General features: G+C 45.2%; 1 protein-coding gene across 3 annotated transcripts in view; it reads left to right on the top strand.

The window, feature by feature from the left end:
• Positions 1 to 26,995, top strand: part of MXI1 (MAX interactor 1, dimerization protein) — a 51,245-nt gene that overhangs the window by 10,933 nt on the left and 13,317 nt on the right. For all 3 annotated transcript variants that reach the window (XM_021397973.1, XM_021397974.1, XM_021397972.1), the window contains one exon: positions 14,240 to 14,269. In XM_021397973.1, coding sequence (XP_021253648.1) covers positions 14,240 to 14,269 — 30 coding nt within the window. The remainder of the gene's footprint in view (positions 1 to 14,239; positions 14,270 to 26,995) is intronic.

Genomic DNA, 26,995 nt, shown 5'->3' with positions numbered 1-26,995 from the left:
AGGTCAGCCTACGTGATGCTTGGGAAGGTCTGCAAGGCATCAAGCTGCACCCCAAGCATTATCTCAGTGATGAGTGGTCATGGAGTCGGTCAGCTTGATCTTACAGGAGTTGTGGGAGAGGAGCACTGTCAGGCAGCAGATGCCTCCAAGCTGCTTTCACTGGTTCTGAAACCAGCAGGTGCTTTTCTCCACATGCAGATAGGAGCTCTTGCAGAAGGTGCCTAGGTGTCTGTTTCCCTCTCAGCTCGTTCTGAGTGTGGTGGAGAAAGCGCAGCACAACCCCAGCAGCCGCTCCCTCGTGCAGGTGCACTCCAGCTCCATGTGCAGACAGGACTTCCTCAGTCATGTCTCCTGCACGTTGCCCAGCCCCAGATGGAAGGTGTGCCCGGGGGAGGCCTCAGGCACAAACAGGCAGTAGAGGATGTTATATTCACAGGCACTCCATCCTTCATCTATGCAGGCTGCCCTCATGGCCCACTGTGGGTATGAGGTAGTTTTTGGAAGTTATCATCCCTTCTCAGGAAGTTCTGTCTACTAAAGTTTGAATGGACTTTGAATTAAATATCAAGCTCTTGATGAGGGACGAAACTTGCATTTCAGACCTAGGTGTGTGATTTTTCTTTGATTACTTTTACCTCAAAATGTTTAATTAGTGTAGAGAATTGATGCTTCCAAATGAAGATTATGCACAGGATTTAAGTCTCCCGTAGAAAATGTCTCTAGAGCAACCTAGGCAAATCACAGTTGAGGCATCTGAGTATTATTGCTGGTCTTTATTGAACCAAATAAGCCATGAATACAAGAATTGAAGTATTTACGTGTTGTTTATTTTATAGATTAAATCGAAATATTTCCCTTTGCTCTGTGCAACATCAGCTATTTCTTCCCAACAGGCCGTGTGTTGACATGGCATAAATACCTGCAGAGTTCTGAGGAGCAGGCAGCCTACCTCTGGCTGGCACTGACAGAACAAATCTTATTCTTAAAGAAACAAGGATGGTCTCCCAGTGCCTGCAAAGTGATTTTAATTCTACCCCAAGCAGAAGCGTACGACTGAGAGGCAAAGCATCACTTCATTATTTCTAATTCATAAAGCTGCGTTTTTAAAATAAGATAATTTTGGCTCAGGTTCATTCTGCCTTCCTCTTGTTTGTTTCAGTTGTACGACTGAGCCCTGCAGAGGGGTTTCCCTCTGCCATCCTGTAGCGTTACTAATATATATGCACAGCATTTTGCATGGATATTTTAAAGACCTTTTGGGGATTAGTGACTACTGTGGTGTGCTATGATTTTAAAACCTGAGTGCATTTAAAGATGTGCAGTCTTGGCTTTAGTTGGAGATAGTTAGGTACTGAAAATGACCTGCAAAAATATGTGGTGAAATACAGTTGTGATCTGGAGTCTTTTAATAAGCAAGGGAAACATCTTTAAAAGTATCCCATTTAAATTACAGCTATCAGCAAACAACAACAACAAAAAAAGGCGAGCCAATCAGCCAACCCATATTAAATTAGAATTATTATTTTTTAAAATTTCCTTTGTGTCTTGAAAAGAGTGGCTGAAGGTTTTTGGAATGGGGTAAAAATCAGCAGAGATGGATTTTAACATATGGCATCACTTATTCAGTTGTCTTCTTTCTGAAGACACTTCTGGGGCGGGAGCTGGGTTCTAAAAGCTTGCCAGAAAAGTTCAGTAGTCCATTCTTGGGAGTACAACTCTGGATACATCAACTTGCATTCAGTGTTACAGAGAACTGCTCTGCTAAACTCCTTCATATGCAGTTCTAAATAGACAGTTATTAGTAAGGTTGTTATGGTTAAGATCAGGCTGGTTTGATACTTACATTTTTTGAAAAATAATTGAGAAGAATTTCTAATAAATTTCAGTTGTTGTGTGAGCAGGGAATAAACAGCGTGGATGCCAAATGTTATGGTTTGTTTTTTTCACCCAAATACAAACCGTTTAATAAAGACCAGATTTATAAGAGAATCTGAAATTGCATTACGATATCATATTGTTGTTTGTACATTTTCTTTTTTAGACTCTCACATTAATTTTTGGTCTGATCCTGGGGAAATGCCAAGCACCCTTCCAGTGATGTGAGGAGCCCTCAGCTCTCCCAGGAGGCTTGTGTGGTTAAGGGCACTCGAATAATCTATTGCTCAGCTCCATGGGGAGGGTTTGGTCTCTGTCCAGTTTCTTTTTCCTTTTGTTTTCCTCTTTCCTGTTATCCTCTCCTGTGTCTAAGGCTGCTTCCCAAGGGCCCTTGAGACACCTTCAGCCCAGTAGCAGGTTGCCTGGAGAGCCTGAGATCTGCAGCTGGAAGGGGTATATGCAAGGGTGTTTTGAGCATGGTGGCCTCCAAGTCTTAAGGGCCTGGGCTTGTTTGCCTGTCTGACTGTTTTAGTGATGCAGTTCCTCGTTTTTTGTATTATTGCTCTCCTCCATCCCATTAAAAACTGTCTTTTTTTCACACTTCTAAATCCCATCGCTTGGTTTTGTGCTGCATCTTCTTTGTAGCCCTCCACTCTCATAACCTTTGAAGCTGGTTTTCGAGGGTAGGGGTGGGGGTTGTAGCTGTTCAAACCCTCAGGTACTCCTGGTTTTAAGCTTCATGCACACATGGCATCCCTGCGGAAGGATGGTGTGCAGAACGTACCTCGTGTGCCTCAGGTGATGACTTGATGTGCCACAGGTTCACAAACATAGGTGCAGAAGCTAAAAGGACGTGGCATGTGTAGCTGCAAGTCAGCCTTGGCTGTCTGGTGCACAGGAAAGCCTGATTTACCAGAACAGCAGTGCTGTGCAACTGTACCGTGCTGTGCAGGGGAGGAGCAGGGGGGCTGGTGAACACTTGCATAGGCACTGCTTTAAATACATTATATCTTTTCTGTCAAAGGAGATTCACTGCCCCTCCTTCCTAGCCTCTATTGACTGTTGTTTGTTTCTGGATATTTATTTGTATGGGGGCATTTTTTTAGTTGCTTATTCTCACACTGGATCACACCTTACTCCACAGCTGGCAGGAGTTGAATTTTGACTCGCTGTGTGTAGATGGGTTAGAATCTGACCCTTGTGTAAGATACTGGTGATAGAGACTCTGCTTTCTACCTCTTCCCTCATGCCAGGAAGCTCTTTTCATGGCTCAGGACCTGGCTCACTTCGTGTAGTACAAGTCTACATGTGTGATACAGGAGATGGATGAGGTTTGTTGTGTCATGTTTTTGTTTATGCCATGTTTTGTTAGTGTACCAACAGTGAGATTACTCTCTGGAATCTTCATGCTGTTGTTGAAATTTTGTCTAGTAGTATTTGGGGGGGGGGACGACAGGGGCAGGCAGTGGGCTCTTGCCTTCTAGTAGAGAGTATATATTCATATGTTAATTTTTCAAGGAAGGAAAACTGGATGGGGTTGAGCTATTAAAGAATGCTTCTCTGTTAGAGCTAGTAAGAGGAATTAACCAACGGTTAGGTGTGAGCATGACTTCTCCTTGGGAAAACATAATGGTAGTTTAAGTGTTAGGCTGGGAAGGCGTATTGCAGGTCTGTTATTTTTCATTAGTTCATTTGGCAAGACAAGCTGTGCTCAGGTCCCCCACTGTTACCTGCATGTAGCACAGACATAGGAATGGTCTTTTGGAGTTGTGATTTGACTGCAGCATCTGTGCGTGCTGCAGTCTAAAATTTGTCAAAAAGGAGCCTGTGTAACAGCGCAGCTACACTAAATGCACGAGAGGCAGATCACCCCTTAAAATCCCTCTTACTTCTCTAGGTTTTTACTGGGCTGTGGTTGGTCAGGGCGAGTTGGTGAGGAGGGTTGTACTCACAGATAGCTCCTTTAGGCCTCAGCCACATCCCATCTGCCCAGTTGATGTAATTTGCACTAATGGAGTGTGCAAGTACAGGCAGGCAAGCCACGGTGATGCTAGAGCTTCTGAACCTGCTGGCATTACATTGTGCTTTTCCTTGTCTTTGCCAATCTACATCAGAAGCTGAGATCCTGCCACTGATTTAGACAAAAATTACCCAGTGTAGGTGAGGCTCTGCATGCACTGTCTTCTCTGTGATATTTGGCTTTACAGTACTACAGCTGACAGGTTTCCAGAAAGTACAGCAAATAACTTGAGAAATATCAGTCCCACTCCTTAGTGTGGAATGGGGCCCCCAAATCAGCAGTATCAGTAGTAGGGCTGATAGAACAGTTTCCCTTCTGGAACCCATTGTGTTCCCCTTGGCCATTCTGTTTATTTTACAGCCCTCCAAGTGGGAAGATCCTGTGGAGTTGCAGTTTCTGCTTTCCTTTGTTTATTAGTTATATAGCATACAGAGAGAGGTCTGTGTTGTAGGGACTCTACACAGAAATGCGTGATTCTGGGCTGAATTTAGACTTTTGATATCCTTCAAGTAGATGTAAAAGGTAATCTATTCTTTAAACTGTCAAAGTTGTGCAAAGAGGCCTTTGTGTAAACCAGAAGCAGGCCTAGTTGTTGATGTTATCTGCAACCTAGCTGTAATTTACTGCTGTAGCATCTGTCTGCTCTGAATCGTCTGTGGCTGAAGGCTTATAATCCCTTTGTCCTCCCAGATTTAGGGGAAGCCTCTGCAGGAGTGTGCTGTTTTGGAGCAGTGGGACTGTTACTCAGGGCTCGTGCTGTTCATGTTGCAGCATTCTACCCAGGTAGAGCTGTGCTGCAGGCAGCGTGGGATGATTTTCATTACTGATAGCAGTGCTGACACCGTGACAGGGAACTTCAGATTTTGGTGCCGATTTTGGTCTTTTGGAACAATAAGGTTGTTAGTCCCAGCTTCTAACGAGATTTGGTGCTCGAGGACGGTGGGGAGGATATATGGTCCATACTTGGCCATTTATTTCTGGAGTTCATATTTAGTGTACAGTCAATACCCTAGTTTAGGTAGCATTCCTTGTGTGTCAGGTGTTTAACTTGACCTGATCCATTACTTGACAATGACTTGGTTGTCTCCTGTAGCATTGTTCCCATCTGCTCCCTCACTGTGGATAAGACTGGCTTTTTCCTTTCTTGCTCCTGGTGGAGCTTTGAAATCATTTTCTTTTTCTGACCCAAGCAATCCAGTCCATCTTTTCATCTCATGCTGCTAAGTTAATTGTCTTGTTTGTTGGAGTTCCTGCTGTTGATTATCTCCTGATCCTTCCTGACAAACTTCTGCACAAATTCAAAAACTGACTTCTGTTTGTTCTCGAGAGAGTTGGCTCTTGCTCCCTGCCTGCTTTGAACCAACAGAGATAGGGTGTGTTTTTGTTGACAGTTTTGGGCTCTCTTGACCAGAGTCTTGGGCTGTACACTTGGCTGTCTTTGCCTGGATCTCTTGTCTATGAGGCACGGCTGTGCTGCTCAGCTTGGAGGGAACAGGCCTGTTTTTTCCATCCTGCTGGATATGTTCCCGTCTCTCATGTCTGTGCTGCCTGCTGTACTTCTATTCTCTGATAGGAATGTGATCTCACTTCAGTTTTGTTGCTTTATGAATTCAGTTTGTAGTAGATGTGATGGTTTTCAGCATTATCTTAATTACTTGCCTATAATTCACTGTTTCCTTTGTGGCAAGTAGGTGTGTGGATTAAGAGCTGTTCTTTTGCCTTGGTTTTGGTTAAAGTTCCTCTGCATAAAACGCTCAGTTGTCTTCTGAACACTTCTTGTTTATCTCCTTCCACCTTTTACACCATCAAGAAGGGATTAACCAAGTGCTAGAAGTTATGGGAAAGAACAGACGACATTGGGGCTGACTGTTACCCCAGTGGTCATTGATCTGCTGCTTGGGCATGGACATGATGAAGAGGACCACGGTGTAAGGTGCCACGGCACAAGCTCTGGGTTGCCTTTAACTGTTAAGCTGCAAACTGCAGCAGTTTGAACTGCTTCACAAGTTGTTTGGCCATCTGAGAGCAGCTGGGGTAGCCACCTTGCTGCCTTCTTGTGAGTTCCTGCTGTTTGTGAGCCACAACTGGAAGAACAGAAGAAAAACAAGCTCTCCCATTTTCTCAGCCTTCTTTTGATGGATCTCCTGGATGCTAGATGAGCATTCCCTGTTGACAGGATATAAGCCTGAACATCGGGGTTCTCTTGCTGATTTTCCTGCAGTCTGTGTTAATCTCTGTGTTTCAGTTTCTCGAAGACATCCTATAGCTATCTGTAGAGTTATTGTTTCCTGTTTAAGTACTCTTCTCCCTGCCTTCATCTCCAGGAACTGTGTTGTAGCAGTGCCATTGTAACATGAGAGATAACAAGTCTGAATAGAAGTAAGTGAAGGAAGTCTGGCCTGGCCTAGAGCCATACAAATGCCGTCAGTTTCTTTTCAAACAAAGTCAGTTTCAGGCAGGTGACATTTAGTCAAAAAGCCTCATTTTTCCCCAGTGCATCTGAAGGCAGTTTCTTTAGGTCAGAAGAGGCTGCAGAGACGAGCATGTTCCCCAAACAAACTTTTGCAATGCAGATGATATTACTAAGGCTATTTCTGGATGTGACCATCTTCCTTGAAAGGGTAGCATTGTGTGTGGGAAGAAGCATGGTACAGGGCAAAGGGCTGGCATGCTGGGCCCTTGGATCCATTCCTGAGTCTGCCACTGAAAGGCTGCAGGATCTGAGCACGTCAGGTAACCTACGTGGCTCCTACCATCTGTACACTACATGGTTCCCACCATCTGTACATTGGGGTAATGCACGTGCTTTCCTAATCCTGTTTGCAGGAGGCAGCATCAGTGTTTTGGAGCATGTGACTGTTTGAAAGAAGATAGAACTTAGGATCCTGGGTCTTCTAGATATATTTGAAAACTGCCCTTGTGTAATTGTTTTCTTCCCGTAAATCATCGCGATTTCTTATCCTACCGTTCTATATGCTTGAATATTCAACAGAGAAAATGTTGTTAGCAGAGATATTAAGGTGCTAGTGGGAGTTGGAAGAAGTCTTTGCTTTGTTGAAGTATGTGCATCATTCTACTTAAATGATGCATTTTGCTTCATAATCTGTTTATGGTGATTGTGCAGAGGGAAGCATGTAGGGACGTTGTCCCAGGTACTGGTGTGAGGAAATGTCTGTTTCATTGCCCTCACTTGGTGCCTAGCTCTTCTGTGTCCACAGTGGAGCCTGGAGGTGCCATGGTGAAGCCACTTGGTATTTCTCCTTGTCGTGTCCTGAAAAACATAATTTTGTCAATGTTTTTAAAGTCAAGAATCTGCTCACAAGTTCATGCTCCTTTGCATCATGGATCGTGAACAATAATTTTGCCTTGGTGAGAACAAGGAAAACGCTTTTTCCCGAACTGTGAGAATCTATGTTAATTTGACCAAATTTTAAGTCTTTACAGAAGTTGTCAACTGCCACATGTGCAAGAGAGGTGGGCTAGGGTTTCCCTACTGAAATGGCTCAGATGGGTCGTGTGTCAGCCTTTGTGTTTGATATGTGTGCACCAGCCCCTTCTGATGTGGTTAACTGTGGGCTGGGAAGGGAAGGAGGTGGTTTCTGTAGAACTTTATTCACTTGTCACTGAAGTTAGAAGGCAGGCAAACAAAGCAGTGAATAGCACATAGAACTAATTTCCCTCCCAACCCCTGTCAGCCATCCTGTGTACATTCAGCAAGTCACTTGAAGCCTGCCTTGTCAAGGGAGACTTCCAAACAGTGTATTCTTCGTGTCGTGGTTTTTTTCCAAGGTATGAGGCTGGGAGTTGAGCTGCAGAAGTGCTGATGATGCGCAGCTGCAGGGAGCATCAGGGGGAGTTGTGCTTTGAACTTACAAAGTAGCCCAGAAAACCATGCTCTTGGGGGTCTTCTTAAAGGCACTGGTGGGAATGAGAAGCTGCAACTCTCATTTCTCTACTTCTTGGCTTTTGAGTTGGAAAGTGAGGGTGCATAACAGTAAACATGCTTGTGAGCTGCCTAGCCCTGCTCTTGGTGAGACTGTCGTAAAGCCTGTAAGAAAACCACCGGTTCTGTATTCAGAGCAGGGCTTGGCTTGAGGCCATGCATTGAACAATGAGGAGAAAACAAAATACTGAATAGCTGCTTGTTCAGCAAACTTGGTTCCTCTTGGCCACGCAGGGCCCTGCATGAGGGAGTGTATGCAGTGGGGCAGTTTTCCTGTAGCTAGGACCAGGCTCTGCACCTCAGGTCTCAGGTGGCAGAGGAGAAGGGCCACACTAGCACGTAGCTCCCAGCCTGTGGAGTTGGGAAGGAAGCGAGCAGGAGCATCTCTGTTGGGCCCAGGTTGCAGCAGTGAATGCAAAACAACATTCTTCTTGTTTGGTATCCTGGCTAGGCAGAGCCGTCCGCTGCAGTGAGCCAACTTGCCTTGCTAAATTGGGGTGTTGCTGGAGTCTGGGGAGCACAGCTTTGGGTCTGGGAGAGGCTCATGGTGCTTAGCAAGGGAGATCTGTCGCTCCTTCCTTGTGCTGAGGCAGCAGAACAAGTGACAGTAGGACGGCATGCTCCAGTGGGGATTCTCTGTCACTTTATCCAGTGGTGTCTGAGAGTAGGGCCGGTTCACTTGGCAGCTGGTGAGTAAGACATGAGGGTTTGTTTAGGTTTGATTTATGTGGGGTTTTTTCTACTTTCCTACTTGCAGCGTACAATGGTTATGTCAGGTTTTGACTTTGACCCAAGAGTCGGATGGCACTAATGTCCTTGTTGGGGTCACCGGGACAGCCTGAGAACATCGACCCCCTGCTGCACCCAGGCATTTAGGGAACGAAGTTAAGTGCCCTGCCACTGGTTTCTTAGGTGGCCTTGGGAGCATTATTTCACATTGTGTCTCTCTCTCCTGCATGGAAAGTGCTAGGGAAGAGTTAATTCCCAAAGTGCTGCAAACAGCAACAATGATTATGGGAGTAGATCCCAAACTGAGAGAGGCTGCGTGCATTTTGCTTCTTCAAGGGGCGTATGCTGCGTATCTTTTAAAGCTGTGTATCTTTTAAAGCTGTGTTTGACAGAGTTGCAGGAGGCTTTCAGGATTCTGTGTAGGAGCAGAGGGGCAGGTGACTTTCTGCAGTCATCATGAACCACATGAAGGAGCTCTTTTCCCCTTGTTGAGATGCAAACACTGTGGGGCCATTTCTCCTTTTCCAAAGATGAATAAACAGGAACAGATGCCAGGATGGCTGTGTCCCCTCCTCTGCTGGAGACTGAGAATGTGAACTTTGGAAACTGCCTGACCTGATCCTGGGAAAACAGCTTTGATCAGAGCCTTGGGAGGAATCTGATACCATGTCAGTCTAAGAGCGACAGAAAGACTAGCCAGAACTTGGGGCCAGGTTAATCTGGTGCATCTCCACTGACGTCAGTGAGAAGGTGAAACAGCCTGTTCCGTCTCCTCACTTTGGCTCCTCGTGGAGAAGCTTTTCCTCTGGACATCAAGGCCAGACAGCGTAGGAGGATCATGGAATAGCAGTGGCTGAGATACCTTTTGTCTTTTTACTGCTTGCAAGGAAATGTTTTGTTAGATTTGCTGCTAAGTGAGGCTGAGGTGAGACTTGTTGGGTTTGAGGCTGGTACCTGTGGTGGGTTACTCCTGGAGGCAAGGTGGCCTCTCAGCTCCCTCAGGTACAGCCCTTGCGCATCTCTGCCTTGGCAGGAAGATTTGACTCGTGCAGCAGCTGTGTACCTGTCTATCACTTGCCCTACCATTGGGCTGAAAGCCTCACCCCCTGCTGCTCTCAGAGCTTTCCTGCAGGCTTCCCAGCCTGCATCTTGTTCATTTAGTTTCATAGACGGCTCACAGTGTTGAGCCACTGCTGTTTCAGTCCCTGGCAGAACACTGGGATTCTTCAGCCAGGTTTGCTTTTGTGGACACAGGTGGATGTGAAATGGAACAAAGCAATTGATCAGCCTTCCCTTTTGTTTGTTTTGTCCTGTCATCTGGCTGCTTCTAATAGCAGTCATTTCTGTGAAAAAACTTGCATAAAAGAAAGGGCAGTGCCTTAGTTCATTGATTCCAGAAGGGTAGTTTGATTTTGGCTTGGAGAATGGTAGAAGGCATTTCTTGGAAGGGAAATTGGTGGCCAAGTGAATGGGGGGTCAGCAGAAGTGGAATGTGAGAAAGGTCTGTAAAATGAAGGAGACTGTATTTTTTTATGATGATGTCTGCATGGGCAGAATGAAGTAAGGGAAAATGGTTGGCCTGCTCTGCTCTGCATGTTCTTGCTATTTTGCTAAATGTAATTCAGGTTAACCGTGCATTAGTTTTCACAAACTGATGCAGTATTTACTTAATGATTAACCTCTTTCTAAAGCGGAGTGGGGTAGAGTGAGTTAGATCTGACTTGGAAGACGAGTGCTGGCTCTCTGTTGGATTAAGGACGTGCATTGGAGGAGCCACAGGGTGGGCTCTGGGTGGTGGAAATGCAGCTGTGGGAGCCCTGAGCTGCCCTGGGTCAGGCACGGGCAGAGCGTGGCTGGGTGTAAGCACACGGCAGGGATTGGGTCTCAGTGCCATCGCTGCGGGACTCCTCACTGCTGTGTTTTCCCTGTAGGAAACAGTTACCTCACTGAGAAATCAAAACAAGATGCAGATATGCTGCCAGTGCATTTGTTGGGCTATTTATCAACATCAAATGTGTAAAACACAAAGGTCAGCTGTGTTTAATGTCATGTGGCAGCTTTATGATTTTAATTACAGTAGAGAAGTGACAAACTAATTCATTGCTCTTTAGAGCCTGTTCCTCCCTGACGCTGTTCTGCTGGAAAGTTTGGCTGCCCGTACTCTGGCAGGAGGGATTCTATTTAAATAAAGACAATGAAATAAAGTGTTCAGTAATTTGCAAGGCCTCGTTCAGTGAGGGAGTTCAGGTCGTTGAGTGTTTCAGCAGCACCTTGCTACAATGTTGGGTAGCAGTGTTGCAGGGAGAATCACAGTAACTGGTGCAAAGCGGTTGGTTCCTGGGGACCTTGAACTGATGTGACTGACAGGTGCTTCCCTTTTTCTTGCTATTTTGTGTGCACTTTCAGGTAACTGGGGTAGAGACGGATAAACTTGTTTCTTACAGCTTTTGTCATTTAAAGCTCGGTGGGAACTACTCTGCTATTTTTGTTGTTTTCTTGGCTCCTTTATGTTAAGCTTCTGAAACTCTTTCATGATCTCTTCCTGAGCTGTTTTCAAAATGCATTCAGCTGGCTCTTCCTCCTTATGTAAGACTCTTTAGTTTTTAGGGATAGTTACCAGTATGGATGGTTTGAATTTATTATTAAAGAACTGACTGCTGTAGGAACCTGCTTTTAAGTGAGAACCCTGCGGACAGCTTGTGCTTGAGCTCCTTCTAAAATGCAGCAGTTTTTGGGTAGGGGCAGGCTGGGGGTGGTGCTGGTGTGTGTGTGTGTGTGTGTTTGGGCTTTTGTTTTCCTGTCCGTGCCCGCATGGCTGTGGCTTCAGCTTTGCAGGCGGGGCAAGGACCTGCTTGCCCTGTTCTACTCCATACTCAACAGCGATGTCCTCATTTTACTGCATGACACAAACAGTGCCCAACCATGAGCAGCAGCAGAGCGACATCGTGCTGCGTGCACCATTTCCTTGCTGTTGTAGCAGTGACCATGAACGTTTCCTACGTGTTGCAATGGCTCACAGCCGTGCTGCTTGTCCTGCTCAGAGAGCTGGTGGTGGCCTATGAGGATGGAGCTTTGATTTCAGTGTGGCGATACTCTATGGGTGCCTGGTTGATGAAACCATCCCAGCTAGAGGCCCAGCTACATTTGTTTCTGTACCTATTTGGGTTGTTTCCTGAATGCAGTAGCAATAGAGGTTCCCATACTTTTTTTTTCCACTTCACTGTCAATGCTGTCCTTGTTTAACTCCAAATAAATCTTACTAACATGTGCAGCCCAAAGATGGGCAGAAGATTAATCTCTCGATCAGGAGCTACAGAAAATGAATTATGAACAGAGAAGAGAGGGTTTTTCTGTATCTGTTGTCTGAGCAAAGGCACAGAGAACAAGAGGCAGTGAACTGTGATGGTGGTGCTGGGGAGCAGTGCTGATTTTTTTCACTAAGTTTGGATGAAAGGAGAGATTAGATTTTTCCAAACGTCCCCAGTAGAGCTAAGCAAAGCATAGGCAGGTGAGAGGCAGCATTCCCATAGGATTCATTCAGCATAGCTAAGATTCTTTTCTTTGCATTCAGCTGCAGTAGGAAAGCATTTGAGGGAACTGATTTTTTTAATTATTTTTTTTTCCCCCTGTCACCGATATGGTTACAAGTCACGGCATAAATTTCCTGACTTGGTGAAAAGCCTGTGACCCCTCTCAATTGTGTTGTTCATCAGAAGGCAGATAGGTAATAAAGAGTCTCCTATGCGAGAGGAGTAGGGAGAACCTGCTGTTTTAATTTTGTTCACAGCAGTGGGCCAAACTTTGTTCTTTCAGTGCTGGCCTTGATAATTGGCTCGATATAATATAGGAATTCAAGCCGTTGCATATCTCTGGCTTTATAACTGCTAATGTCATAGCCAAGAAGGCTGCAAAGTCTCCTGCAGGAACATACGGTAAATAAGATCCATAAACGTGTTCCAAGGAACATGTGGGCACTGGTGGCCTCAGCTCAGCCTCCAGTGCATAGATTTGCTTCCAAGATGTGTGGACAGGGGGTGGTTTAGCCCCTGTGGGGAATGTGGATTTGGGTGAATTTCTGGACTAAATTTGTGTTATGTTATATCAGGGAGCCACTCCTAAGGGACCCTCTGTTTTCAGGGGGGTCAGGTGAAAGCAGTTGCTGTGGGAGTTTCCTTTACTTTAGGAATTTGGCTGTAGCATGTCTTGCCTTAGGGATGCCCTATATCCTGCTGTGCAGGGTATATTGCACAGACGTGCCGTTAATTTGAGTTTGTTGGTTGGTTTTTTTTCTGTCCTACAGCTGAGCTCTGGTGGCGGTTGGTTTTTTTTTTTACTTCTTTTTTTTCTGTCCACCCCCAGCTCTCAGGCTCAGTAAGCTGAGACTCAACTGCGTTGGTTTTTGCAGGCGTCCACACTTTACACGTCATCCTCGCTAAGGTTCCAGCACCTGTTAGGTACTCCTCCTTCCTGCTTTTGGAGAAGCATTTAATTATGACAGGGTTTCCCTTGGAGCACATCCTCCATTCAGTTCCCTAATTGTAGAATTCTCTGCGGGATTCTCCAGATGGGGGATAGAGGATAATCTTCTCAGAGCTCCGGAAGAAATATGATGCCAAATTACAGAAAATAGATCCTTTTTATTAAGCTCTTGGGCTCCTTTTACTCTTATTTTAAGGTGACCTTCTGTTAAAGGGAAATGCTGGTTAAATGGCTATTTTAAATAATCCTCAACAACTTCACCTGGGTTTCTGATGACACCGTTAAATTAAAAATCCTGAAAGGCTTGAAGTTTGGGTATTGTTGATTTGGTTTGTTTTTGCTACTCCTGCCGTCATTACAGACAGGAGAACAGACTTGCCTGTTTCCCTTTTGTTTCTGCTTGGTCTCATTTTCAAGCTGTGAGCTGTAAACAGGGAAGTTGTGAGCTGGTATACAGACCAAGCCCCCTCCTTTGTCAAATGGTCTCAGTGCCACTTGAAGGGTCACTCGCTTTGCTGCAAGCCACTGCTGTGACAGTGCCATTTCTGTCCCTGAGGGGTTTCCAAGCATCCTAAAAGTGCTACTCAGCACTGCTGATGTTTGCAAACATGGCACTGCTGGTCATCCTATTTCATGCCCAAATGCTGACCATATCTGGAGTTCTACTAAGCTTGATAAATCCAGCATGTGACCGCTGAAGGTCTCCGGGGGTTGTCCTTATGGAGCCAGTGCTGCTGGAAGGTCCCCAAGTGTTTAATGTGCATAAATGAACGCACCGCTAGCTCCCGTGTTAGCAGATGATGGCAATATTTTTACAGGGTAGATGGGGACAAAGATATGTAACTGCTGTCCTGGACTGAGCTGGTAGCAGAGGCAGAATAGTTTGGAAGTGGCTTTTTCTGGACCTCTGTTCTAATCATTGCTTTTCTCTGGAATTTTGTGTGCTTTTCAGTCTCTCGGCTGCGTTTTCTATAGCACCAGATTTGTACATAGCAGGTAAACCCAGACTTAGAAGGGGAGGAATCTTGTCAGCAGGGAGAGAGGCTGGAGGTGATAGCTATGGGTTTTATTGCAGGAGGCTCTTTGGCTTTATTGCTAAGATACACCACTGGGGATGTGTACAGCTCTTGGAGATTGAATTCTCAGCACCATCGTTCAAAGATGGCTAATCCAAATTTTTGTTTATCTTCCAGGTCTACGCACAACGAACTAGAAAAGAACCGGTAAGTAGCTAATGAGCTGAATTCTAAGAAATGCAAGCGTGGTGAGTGCAACATGCTTTAACCTTACCACACGCGGGTGTTGTTTGATCAGCTTAGGCAGCTGTGAATGACCACTGTGCATCACATAGCTCTAAAACTGAGGGGAAGACACACAGAGATCTGAAAAAACAGCCTTGTTTTTATTTCTTTTTGCTATCTGAAAAGGCAAGAAGTGACCCAGTTTTGTGACTAATCTGTATGCAGAGTAAATACTGTTCTTCTCCTGACACAGTGAAATCTGATTGGGGCACTTTCCATACATGAGGTTGCTACGGGATCAGGTTTCTTGGGCCCAGGGTAATACGTGTTACCATGAAGTGAAGGGCAGAGCCCTGTGCTCTGCACCCTCTCCCTCCCACCCCTCTCCTGGGCTGTAATAATCTCTGCAGCACAGAAGCAAATGCCATTGTCCAGAGGCTCTGAGGTCTGGTGAGCATCGCGCCTGTGGAAAGTCTCTCCTCTAACCTGTTTTAGGATTGAGCCTGTTTATCCTTGAATCTGGAGTTTAGCAAAGCTTGCACTTTTGTTACTTGGCCAGCTCTGCTATATGACTCAACCCTTTTGTAACAGGAGTTAAAGTAAGATAAATACCATTGAGACAAGGGGAGCTAATTCACACACAGATCAGATTATCGCCTTCCATTCAGGATGCTATAGTTAAGGTTGTGTCAGGGTTTCCATTATAAACTTATCGTGGCTCTTCTGAGGGATTTGGGGGGGGGGGGGGGGGGGAAGAGGCGGGAACGAGTCTTCTGTGAGGTGGAAAGAAGGTCTGCGGCTCCCGGCTCTCTCACTCCAAGAGTTCTGTCTACAAGCCGGGGGGGGGGGGCGGGGGGGGGGGGGGGGGGGGGGGGGGGGGTTGTTTGTGTTTTTTGTGGCTGTTGGAACAAAGGCAGTGCTCTGGCCAGCTGCTCCTGTGAAGAAACCCCCAGGGTGGGAAAGCTGAGTCTAAATAGGTTGATTGCCTCTTCTTTCCTTTTAGCAGCCCTCCTATGATGGGATGGGGGTATTACAAGGATGGCCAACTGTGCATTTCAATTCAGACAGGATCTTCCCATGTAGCATCAAGAGAGTTGGAGCTGAGTTCTCTGTGTACCATGTTGCCCTCTGCTTCTCACGCATCTGGGCCCTCCAGCAGCGGTGTTGCGTGGTGTGGGTGGTTTCTCCCTGGGTGTGCTTGTACCTCCTACAGGAGGTAGCCTACAGAGCTGTCATGGCCCTGCCTTTCCAGGGTGATGCAGGGAGGTTTTCTTTGGGTCATGTTGCTTTCCTGTCCCCCTTGAACCTCGACCTCTCTGATCCCAGGTAGATCTCTGCTAAAAAGTGCTGGCCTCTGGATTTTCCAGTGCTCTCTGCAGCTTTATTCACCACCGAGAGAAAGAGAAAGAAAATGGGTTGGACCCAGAATGGAGGTTGCTTTTTTTTCTCCATGACAACAGTAAACCGTCACTAATTTTCAGTGTGCTTATTTGCATATCTAATTGTTACAGCAAGTGCTACTTGCCCTGAGCACAGCTTTAGAGCAGAGCTGTCTTCATCTTTGCTTGTATCGGCTTGGTCTTCTCACACTGGCCCAGTTTGTGTGGAGCTGTGACCATCTTTTTCTGTTCTCAGGGTTGTGGGGCAGGCAGTGAAGCTTCAGACTCTGTGGGTGAGATCTCTTAATGCAGATGTGTGCAGCTGATCAGGCTGTAGCATCTGCAAACTCAGCCAGACCTCAGGGTAGCTGTGTTGGGTTTGCAGTGTTTATTATCAACAATTGGGCAGTGAGTTTCGTGCTAGAAACATTTATTTTCAAACTCCATGGCAGTGTTTTCTCAGTCACTGAGATTGCCTCTCAGTTAGATTTTTCACTATGTTTTATTTGCAGCATTCTAAAGTTTGTCAGTGTCTCCAGACTTAACTGTGGCAAAGATAAAAGCCCTGATGCTAATGGCTTTGTAGCTGGCAGGTGCTCATTTTCCCTATTATTTGAGATTATTCCTTTTGAATCTCACTGTTATCTCCATTATTGACACACTGTAATTTTCAAAATTGTCCACTATTAGGTCTCTGACTCTGTTTTTTTCCCCCTCCTGTCTGCGAACAGCGGCCGCCTTCTATTCAGTTAAGTTGTGTTTTAACCCCTTCAGCAATTAGTTTCTTTCACGCAGTAGCAAAAGACTAGTACAAAACCCAAATGCTCTCTGCCTCCTTTCTGAATAAGCAATTTTAACTTGGACTCAATACTGCAGAGCTGTGAAGTTTCAGTGCGTCAGGTCTAAGAATCTTGTACCTCCTGGTGTTCAAAAGTAACTGAAAATACATTTTCAAAAACTAAAGCAATGTCTTAAGCTGCCCCTTAAGAATGGAAATGCTTCATAAGCACTGGAGTGGTCCTGCTGAGGAGGTGCTTGATTTGGTACCGAATGCTGACTGTAATACTGAAGCGGCTTCTCTCCCTGCTTTGATATCTTGTTGGGTTTTGTTTTTCTTTCTTTTTTTTTTGTCTGAAGAGATTGCAGTGACGTTTATATAAGGGGTTTTGTTTGATTTATAAAAGATTAACGTTAATTAATAGTTATTATCTGTCATTAATCCTCATGTTGGAAAATTGTGTTTTTTGTTTAGTGGGTATGCGTTACAGCTTCTCTCTGCCCAGGATGAGTCATTGCTTGCATTTAAGCAAGAAGCCGGAATTCTGCTTCTCATATCCTGCAAGGCGTAACTGAAACAATACTTCTTAATATTTTAACATGCCTACCAAAAACTGATTCCTAAGCAAAACCCCATCATTTTCTGAAAGAAAACACAGTAAAGCAAGCGAGTGAAATACAAACTCTGGTAGTGTAATATTTTCTCATAAAGGTATAAAAAACAAACTTCAGGCTTAAGTTAATTTGCATGTGCATATGTCTTATAGCAGAATGAGCTGCTGTTTGTGAACATTTCAGACACGAGCCAGTTCTGGAAGGATGTGGTCAGTGTGGTGTGAAGACGAGGTATGCAGCACTGAGATGGCTTTTTTGCTCTTCTGTGAAGTGGCAGTTCTGGTAGACCAACGTGGGGATGCCTGACAGACAAGTTGCATCTCCTGGTGGAATGAGAGATGTTTATAAAGCTATTGAGCAGACTACTGTGTTTTTTGTAAGTCTTTCTATATATTCTAGATTGACCTATTTGTTTTAGTGATGATTGCATTGTAATACAGCAGAAAGAGGAGAAACAAAGCTGAGTAACTGGGCGAGGAGCAGGTTATTAGGGCAGATTTTGCTTCTGGTAACAATAATGTAGCTTGAAAGATAGACCCGAGGAGGGAAAGAGACACTGGGACAACCACTGAAATCAGAATTTTCTGGAGATATCACAGATTTTGTCTCTGCAAAAGGTAACTCATTTAAAACAAAAAAAGAGCGAAGTGAAGATCTACTTCTAAGCCAAGTTGAAGTGTTGTAAACTTAGTGAGCAAGCATGGAGTAAAGTGCTGTAAGATCCTTTCCAAAGTCTTTTGAGAAACAGAAACAAAGCAAAGAAGACACGTGCAGCAACGATCAAGTACTGTAGTTTTTAGACTTTCTGACCCTTATCTGGATCTCCCTTCTGTGATTTCCCCGTGCATTGCCATTTTAAACGTGAGACAGACAGTTAAATGCAGAGCGTTTCTCCAGGTGGTCTCTCATGTGGGGCTGACAGTTAAGCTAAGTTGCTTAACCCAAATGAGATAAAGGAAAAACCCTACTGAATGTTGAGGAGAAAACCATGACCTGGGTCAGTTTGCACTGAAACGTGGGGCTTTCTGAGGCTCCCAGCAATTGCACAATCTGATTCTCTTTACGCAGAACAGGGGCTTGCAGAATGTGTCTGTATTAGCAAGAGGGAGGGGAAAGCATTTAACTACAGGACATAGTGCACTGCTGCATTTAAATAGTTTGGGTATTAAATAGTGCAGATGTGCTGTCTAGTCTGGAAGATGGAGGGAAGGGAAACGAAAGCGTAGTGAATCCTTGCTGCTCTGAGTAAACATGGATGATTGTGCTTTTGTTGTGCTATATATGCTTGCCAAGGCAATCTGATCAGTGTTTGTCTTGAAGTAACTAATCAAAGTGGTGTTGAATTCCCTGCTATTTATCCAGGAGAGCTGGAACAAGAAACTAATCCAGTAAATTTCATTTGTTCTCTGGAGTGGTCTTTGTTTTCATGTTAGCATACATCAATGGTACATATTATTTTCCTCATTTGTAACGCTTGGAACCTGTGATGTTCCCTGCAGTCAAACCATGGCCAATGCAGCTGAGCATGCATCTTTTTTTTTGACACATGCGAAGGTCGGAGTGTGCTACAATCCAACTTGCTCTGTTGTGGGAACTGTGGCTAAGCCCTGCTGTCTCTGTGGCCAGCATGGAACAAGAGCTGGAGGTAGCTAGTTGTCTTAGACTGCTGTTTGGATGACAGATGCGTTCATTTTCAGCTGGGACCAACAATTTTCAATGAGCTGAAAGATGCTTCACCCTCTTAGGGAATTTGATTAACTTACATTGCCATGCCCATTTTTGCTAAACCTGCAGAAAGGGAAGCATGTAGTCTGTGGAGGAAGGTTATCAGAGAGGTGTTCATCCTGCATACATTCAGGTGCAGTCATGGTTGTTTAGTGTCAGTTTGCCTTTTGCTACGGTGCTGTTACTTCTCTGTGTTGCTCCAGGAACTCAGCAGTCAGATGCTGTGATACTGGGATCTGATCTCTTTGACCCCCCACGCTTCTTCATGAGAAGAGTCCCCTTGTGCAAAAGCAGTGTTTCAATTCACATAGAGTCAAAACTCTGCAAAGGCTTTGTTTCGCATTCGCTGCGCAGCAGAACATCTTGAACTGAGTAAAGCTGCTGAAAAGGGAAAGTTGGCTTCCATGCCAAAATTCAAAGGAAACAAAGCAATCTTCATTTTGTTGGAAGTTCTTCAGCGCCGTTCGTATTAGAATTTCAAGTTTCAGTATTTATATGCTTGCTTATTTGTGTTTTTTTTTTTAATTCAAAGTGATGCATTGAGGAGTCCATGCTTACATGGCTTCCTTTCTGCTCCCAGATCTTTCCACTACCCCTATGAATCCAATAGCAGATGGAGGAGGAAGAGGAAAAAGAACAATACTACTATTTTGAATAAACTATCTCAAAGCAAACTGTTTCAGCCACGTTGAACAATAAAATCACTGTCATATACCAGTTCTCAGAAAACAATATCACAAAAACCTGTCTCAACTAAGATGTGTTTCAGGGACACTTTCTGATGTGTTTTCCTCCCAGAGTACAGAAAGGAATGTTAGGGCAGTTTGTTTGGCCTTGGCTATAATAGTTTGATGCTGAGAATTTATTTGTCCTTTTGTTTCCCAGAATGGAGACCCCACTCTTAGAAGAAGTATGCTCTTATGGCAAGGCCTCCCTGCTTACTGACTGAGTTCTGGCGTTCAGCGTCCTGTACCTATGGTTTCCAGAGCAGTGAATAGAAGAGGAATCAAGTGGTGCTTTACGGGCTTTGTACTGTTTCAGAGGTTCAGAAGGGAGTCTGGTCACTTCTGTGGATGTGTAATGAAAGCAGTTAGCTGTACTCAGACGATACCTAATTTGGAGTCTGTCATTGCCAGCCTTGGTTCTTGAATCTCTTCCCAAATACACGTCCTTCAAATTTTACTTGGGGCTGTTGCCACAGTTGCTGGGTTGTTTTTTTTTCAGGCTGAACCAACTCTGTTTCTGTTTGTTTATGGATGTCCTCAAAAAATAAAGACCAGCCAAATCCAGCCTGTAACCACTGAGCTTGAACCAGACGAGAGTCTGGTCTTAAGTAGTAAGTCAAGCATTCAGCTTTCTTAACTCAGTTCTCCGTCACATCAGGGCACTGTACTTGCCATATCTCTCCCAAATGTGCCTCTGGAGACTTCGTAGGTTTGTTGTGTTTTTTTTAACTCTTTTTTTTTTTCTGGGGGGCTATTTGTTGCAGTGCCGAGAGCCAGAAATTCTGATGCGACAACTTGTCTTGTTCAAGTGACTAACACTGCTCGTGGGCCTGAAAGCATTACTAGTGAATACCACTTGGGGACTTTCTGTCTTTTAGAAGGTGAAGTAATAGGAGTACAATTTTTGAGACAGATTACGTGTTAACTGCAAGTTTCAGGACTTTGTACTCTTGGGGCAGAAGCTAGAGTTGCCCACAGCTGTGTGTGTGTGTTAATCTATATCTGTTTCTGATACATGTATTGAGGGTACTGTAGCAACATATCCCATGCAGCCTGGTGATAACCGAAGGAAAACTCAGTGTGGAATAGGAAATGGACGTAGGAAACTTTCTCATTCTCCTTTGTGGATATTACATTAGCATTGAGAATCTGTATCCTTTTGTGATATCTCAGCAAGAGGAGGGAAAGAGTCGGGCACCTGCCTCTGCTCCTTCTGCCCAGGGCTGGGATGTGCTGAGTGATGCTGTCTGGCTGCCCTTGTGCCTCCTCCCATTTGGAAGGAGCAGAGTGGCACAAAGTGAAGTACTTTCGCTGTTGCAGGGGAGCGGCAGAGCTCTGTGCAGTTATGATCTAGGCCCTTGATTAGGAAGCAGGTGTATAACAAACTTTCCCAGCCTTGTCTGGGAAATGAAAGCCAGGGGCTTTGCCTGGCAGTTGCTGTGGTTGTTGCCTGGCTGCGAACAGTGCTGAGCAGTTTGCATAGCTGTGGGCAAACAGTCCAGGCAGGTTTCCTCCCAAGGAGCGCATGTGACAACCATAAAACAATTAAATGGGCAGCATGCAACCAAGGGTCAGGAATTCCTCTCCCATGAAACCACTGGATAATACAGACAGGGCCAAGCTGGGGCTGTGTCAGAACACAGTGATGGGGAGACTCCATGGAGACCCAAGGGAGTCATAACCCACCTCCCTGTGTGTCTGGAGTGTTTGAATTTGTGTAGAAATACCAGTCATCTCTATCTAGCACTCTTTGTGCTTGCTCTTTGGTAAATCCTTGCTGTGCCTGTGCAACATGAGAGTATTCCCCTTTTATAAAGGTAGCATTTAATCTGTCAGATGCAGACAATCTCATAGAAAGGTTTGGGATTCCTCAGAGTCTGGAGCAATGCTGAGGATTTGCTGGATCCCAGCATGGTGGCATGAGTCAGGTCTTCTGCTCGATAGGCCATTACAAAAATTAATGGCTGTCTTTTGAGGGTACCCTTTATGTATACACTGCTGCTTAAGCATCGCTTTCCATTAGCTTTGTAATAAGATTTTCTGTCCCTCTTGCATGTTGATTATTTACCTTTGAGAATGTGTTCAGAAAACAGCATTCATGACTTGGTGAAAAATGAAAAGCTTCTGCGGCAGACAGGTGCCTTTTGCACTTACATTTTGCCTAGGAGTTTGAGAACCAGAGTTTGCAAGATGAAGAAGGGATTGTCATGAATGGAAGATCTCACAAATGGGGGTTGTAGAACTTGAGGCAGGAAAGGGAATGGAGTGCTTGCATAGCAATCTTGTAACTGGCTACAGAAGAAATTCTGCCCTTGTGGGGCTGAGGGAAAGGTGGAGGCACAGCAGAATTTGATACAAAAAGCTCATACACTGAGACTTCCACTGGAAATAGGACTTGAGCTTGAAATGCAGTGTTACTTCAACAGCGTACGCCAGTAGTATCAGTGAGTTCGTGTGTGGTCCGAGCTGATAACGCCGCATGTGATAAGGGTGCGGTTTTATCATGGCAGGTAGTAAACAGCTGCACAAAACTTAGTCATGCTTATAAAGTGAAGTGCGGCCTGCTATCTCTGGGGCGACTGGTTGCTGAGCTAGGGTGGAATATCTAAAAGCATCTGAATCATTTAGAAGCACAGCTCTTAATGACTTTCAAATAAATACTTGCTCCTTCGCTTGGGTACACGTTGCTCCCTCTGCGTGTCCCTACAGAGCTGTGGCTGTGCATGGTCATTTAGAGAGGAGTGCCATGGGCTCCTACACTGAATGCCTTGCTGTCTAGGACAGAGCACGATACTACAACAAAGGGGGGGCATTGATGGGTGCCACTCTGCATGTGAATAAGTGGATGTATTTTTAGAGGAAAGGCAAATGTCTTTTTACAAGAGTAAAGGCTAGCAAAAACACGTACCTATCAGGGGAGTATGTGGACAAGAGTGATGTCAGAATCTATTTTGGTGCTTGTGTATGGGTAGACTTCCCTCTGAGCAGCCCAGAAGAGAAAAGGAACAGAGCAGGAGGGCTCAGAAGTGAGATGAGCCCTGAGGATGTTGTGACAGACCCCGGCCAAGAAGAGTCTGGTCAGCCCAGAGTGTCTTAGGACCTGAGTGCAGACAGCTGCCAACACTTCATCTGCAGCAGCACTGCATTCCTTCTCTCTTTCTACTCAAAGCTGGATTATGCAGGAGGGATTGCTTGGGCTCTCTGTGACCTTGGAGGTTCTGGGTGGTGTGTCCTGCACCTTATTCTCTCAGGAGGGACTTTCCAATGCTACCTGAAGGCAGAACCTGTTGAACACTTTGGGTAATTCACTGTAAATTCTCAAGACCAAAGTTCATTTTTTAGATGGGAAGGGTTCTATTCCTTCTGGAAACTTGGGGAAATTCTTCCAATGAGTTATTCTGAGAAGGGGAGCTGCGTAGGAGAAATTAGAGGTTAAAAAGAGGTTGTTTTGTATCTTCCCTGTCTGTAATTCCCACCTACTTGGCCTTGCTCCTCGGGGCAGGTTGAGCTGTGCATTGCCCAGACACAGTTTGCCCAGCTGTGTGGGAATCTTCCATACAGCTCAGAGGATGCCATTCATTAGCTACACTTCAGTAATGTCAGGAGGCCAAATGCGGGGTGAGTACTCACGCTTGCACAGATGCACACAGTTTACGTGCAAGGACACACAAAGAGCTTGCAGTTAAAATCTATGTGCCCATTTCTTTTTAAAAGGGGAAGGCAGAGCCCCAGCTGTGTATACAGCGTGGTTTTTCCCTTTGATCTGTGTTTGTTTCCAGTGTTCTCATAGCCTGAATCCTGGCACTCCTCAGAGCTGGCTGGTCTTTTGCCTGTTTGCAGCTGCTGAACTGCATGCAGAGAAGCTAGCAGGGGTAGCTGCGGCGTAGCTGGTTTCTCCCATTGGCTGAGTGGTCTTTGCTCTTCCCTGTACAATAAGAACTGTACTAGGCAAGGAAGAGTGAGAGCAGTGGCAGCTGAGACTATGCTGCCTGCATCCTTGAAGTTCCCCTGCTTCCTCCTGTTTCTCATCTAGCTTGGGACGCTTGTTTGTGCTGGTGACCCGCTGCTTGCTGTGACTTCTGCTTCCTGGCACCTCCCTCCTGTCTCCTGCTACCTGCTGTAGCGCACGTTTCTCTTTGGCTGATTCTTCCTCAGCCAAACCTGATCTGGAAAATTACAAGACACGGTGCTATCACAGCATCTACAGAGCCTCTTGGTGTTTGCTTTCTCCTGTCCTATACTTACCAACCTGTAGGGCAGGGATTTGATGCATAGTGGTGGTGGAAACTTTGCCTTGCAGATGCCTCCTGGTTCTCCCTTTCCCTCTGGCTGCCTATTTGCATACACGTGGCATCGCTCCCCCTTCCCAGCTGCACACAGCAGCAGGAGCTGCCATTGCAGAGTAGGTCTTGCTCTCTCACCAGGGTTGTATCTCAGAGAGACAAAATTCCCCTTTGCTTTGCAGAGACTCAGCACAGTGCCTCTGCAGTTTGCTCAGACCTATGCCCAAAAGAAGGCAGGAAGCTGCACGCTTCCTATTTACACAGCATTTCACGGCAGATGAAATTGTCAGAGATGGGGCTGAGGCCTGCACAGTTCATCTGGTGCTCCAGAGGAGGATAAGCTCCATCTAAACCCTTACCTGACAGATGCTTATCTAACATGGTACTAAAAGCTTCTGACAGCAAGACTGCCTAGGGAAGCCCAATTGCATCAATCAGCTGCTGGTACAACTGGAAGGCCTTTCCTAACATCTAATGAAGAAAATGTTTTCAGCATTGTCCTAGGAATGAAAAACACCCAAAGTTGAGTGCCTCTGTGTTAGAAGGGGAGAGTCCTGGATGCTGAATGTAGTTATCAGTTTTCACAGCGAGAATAAATGTTAGACCCTAAGAAGTATGCTGAGGAATTCTGGTTGAGGCAAGGGAATGTGGAAAAAACACCAACATCCCTCTTCCCTTTTCCCAGTACACGTGTTTGCCACTTCATCTACCCAGACGAGCAACTTCAATGCCAAAAGAAGTGGGAAACCGCTTGAGAACGCTTTGTCCCCACTGCATATTCTATGTAATATGACCCTCTAAGAAAAAATGTGGATACTGTTCTGCATGGCATGACCTCTTTTAAACTTTTGTTGGCTTGGAAAAGCAGCTTACAGGCTTGGTGTTCATTAGGAGAAACACATATGGGGATGTATTTCAGTGAAGAGGTTGCTAAGGAGGGAGAAGAGAAATTTGTGTGGTGCTGTGCTTGAGAAAAGCATGCTAAGGCCCTCTGGAGGCATGAGCATCCCTTGGAGTTCCTTCAATGCAATTGTGGTATTCTATGACTCTTAAATCCCAAAACCCAGGAGTGAGGTGTCTTCTCTCCCCACCACGGACACTGACATGAGACAGTGCAACGTTGGTATTTAAAACACAGGAAGGGACTGTTTTTTTTTTTTTTATGATCACGTGATGTCTGAACCACTCTGATATATTTATTTTATGGGGCCTAAGTCACAATCTGGGCATGTCAGATTAACAGTGGGACATGAGAAACTAAATGCTATAAAGAAATAAAAAGCTCTCTGACTGGTTGGTTGCAAAGTCAGCAGTATAACCTTCACCTCATAGTCCTGGTTCAGACTTGGTTGGTTTGAACTCTGTTGAAATTCCCTCTTAGGAATTCCTTGGGACAGCTGTAAGAGACTTTTTGCTGCATGTCTGGGGAGAAGCATTGAGGGGTTATTGACTCATTCTGAAAAACATGGCTATCTTGTGCTCTGAGCGTTGCTAATTAGCAGAGAGAGCTGAATGAATTAGCTTCCAAAGTGTCCTGCTGTCTCTGAATGCCAGTGTCATTGCTAAGCTATGTGAGCACCTGAAAAACAAGAGTGGATTTAGCTCAGCAGTGCCCGGTGAAGGAATTAGGCTTAGCTCCATTCTGTGGATGTGCGGCCTGTGCTTCAGTTCCTTGAGGGATTTACCTGAGGTCATGCTGGCTGGCTGAGCACACCTCTCCCAACTCTCACTTCAACATCTTGCCTGCTGCAAAGCCCTTCCTTCCCTGGACGTGGGGAGGACTGAAATGTCAGCCCCTTTTTGCTGCTGCTTTGCCCTTCCTGAGAATGCGTGCGGGTTCTGCAGGCTCCTGGCTAGTGCAGCACTGGGCAGAGTGAACAGTATGTGCTTCTTGAGATGCCTTTTGCTTCTCCTGATGCTGAAGCCCGCTGCTGCCTCTTCCCAGGTGAATGGTTGATAGAAAATCCTGTTAGTTGTTTTTGGTTTTCTTTGTTGTTGTTGTTTTTAATTATTATTATTTTTAACACTGGTGATTTTTGAAACAAACAAGGAGCGATCTCAGGATGGGACAACACTTAGGAAATATCTGACTATGGAGCACTAATTAATGCATAAATTTGTGAAGCCCTGTGAAGGTCTTAAGCTCTACAAAACAACAAGGAAGGAGGGGTGGGATTGCAGTGATAATGCAGTGCCTTTGCAGGTATTTTTATGTGAGCTTGTGTGGCTGTTTTTATAATCTTGGCCTGGTAGTTGAGCAAATGGAAACCAGTTCCCCCAGCACCAGAGGACTGGGTGTTCTTCCTCCTCTTTTTTTTTTTTTTTTTTATTTTGTTCCCTTTTTCCTTTCCAAAACAAACCACAAACCTTTCAGTGTTTGGTTTGTTCCCAGGTGGTATCCTGACTTTTCCTGCTGGGAGAACGCAGAGTGAGCAAGTGTCAGGCAGTAATCCTCCCACAAATGTTAGTTTACTCATCTGCAGCTGTTCTTGGATTGGGGGAATAATAGTTATAGCCATTTGTGGCACTGCTGACCAAGGCAGGGGTCTTGTTGATCTTCTCCGGCTGACCAGGAGTTCACTAGGAAGAATGTCCTGCATGTAATAGAATGGCTTTCTGAGCTATTGGAAGCATTAGGAGTTCTATAGTTGAGCTGAAAAAACATTGGAGCAATTTTCATTTCTTACGGATGTATTCTGCTTTACTTCTTGCCCAAAGAAATAGTTTTCAAGTGGCCGGATTTGTGCTTCTTCCTTGTCTGAGGTTTGAGCAGTCCTCCATCTCTTTTGCTTTCGCACATGCCCAGAGAAGAGAGAGAAAATGCAAGGAAGGTGTCAGGTAGTAAAGGGAAAGGGCGGGGTGCAGGTTTAGTTTGGTTTTGCTTTTTCTTCTGAAGTTTACATTGTTATAATTTTGTAGTGGTAAATATAATTTTCAGATAGTGATAGCAATAGATATAATTTTCTGCTGATAAACCCTGCTCCTTGTTGGAAGAACTGCGTTGACAGGTGAGTTTGAGTTAGCACATTACCCTGCTTGAGCAGAAGCAAGGTGTGTTCTGTGCTCTCTGATACCACTTCTCAGAAGCTCCTTTCTTTCCTGGTACTCAGTACGTGCGAGATCAGCACGCAGCCCACCTGCTGCAATACTGCTGGGAGCCGCCCTTCTCCATTCAGGTTCTCCTGCTGAGCAGCATGTGGAGTT

This window comes from Numida meleagris, chromosome 5, assembly GCF_002078875.1.
Source record: "Numida meleagris isolate 19003 breed g44 Domestic line chromosome 5, NumMel1.0, whole genome shotgun sequence".
NCBI lineage: Eukaryota > Metazoa > Chordata > Aves > Galliformes > Numididae > Numida > Numida meleagris.
This window is presented reverse-complemented; position numbering and strand designations above follow the sequence as displayed.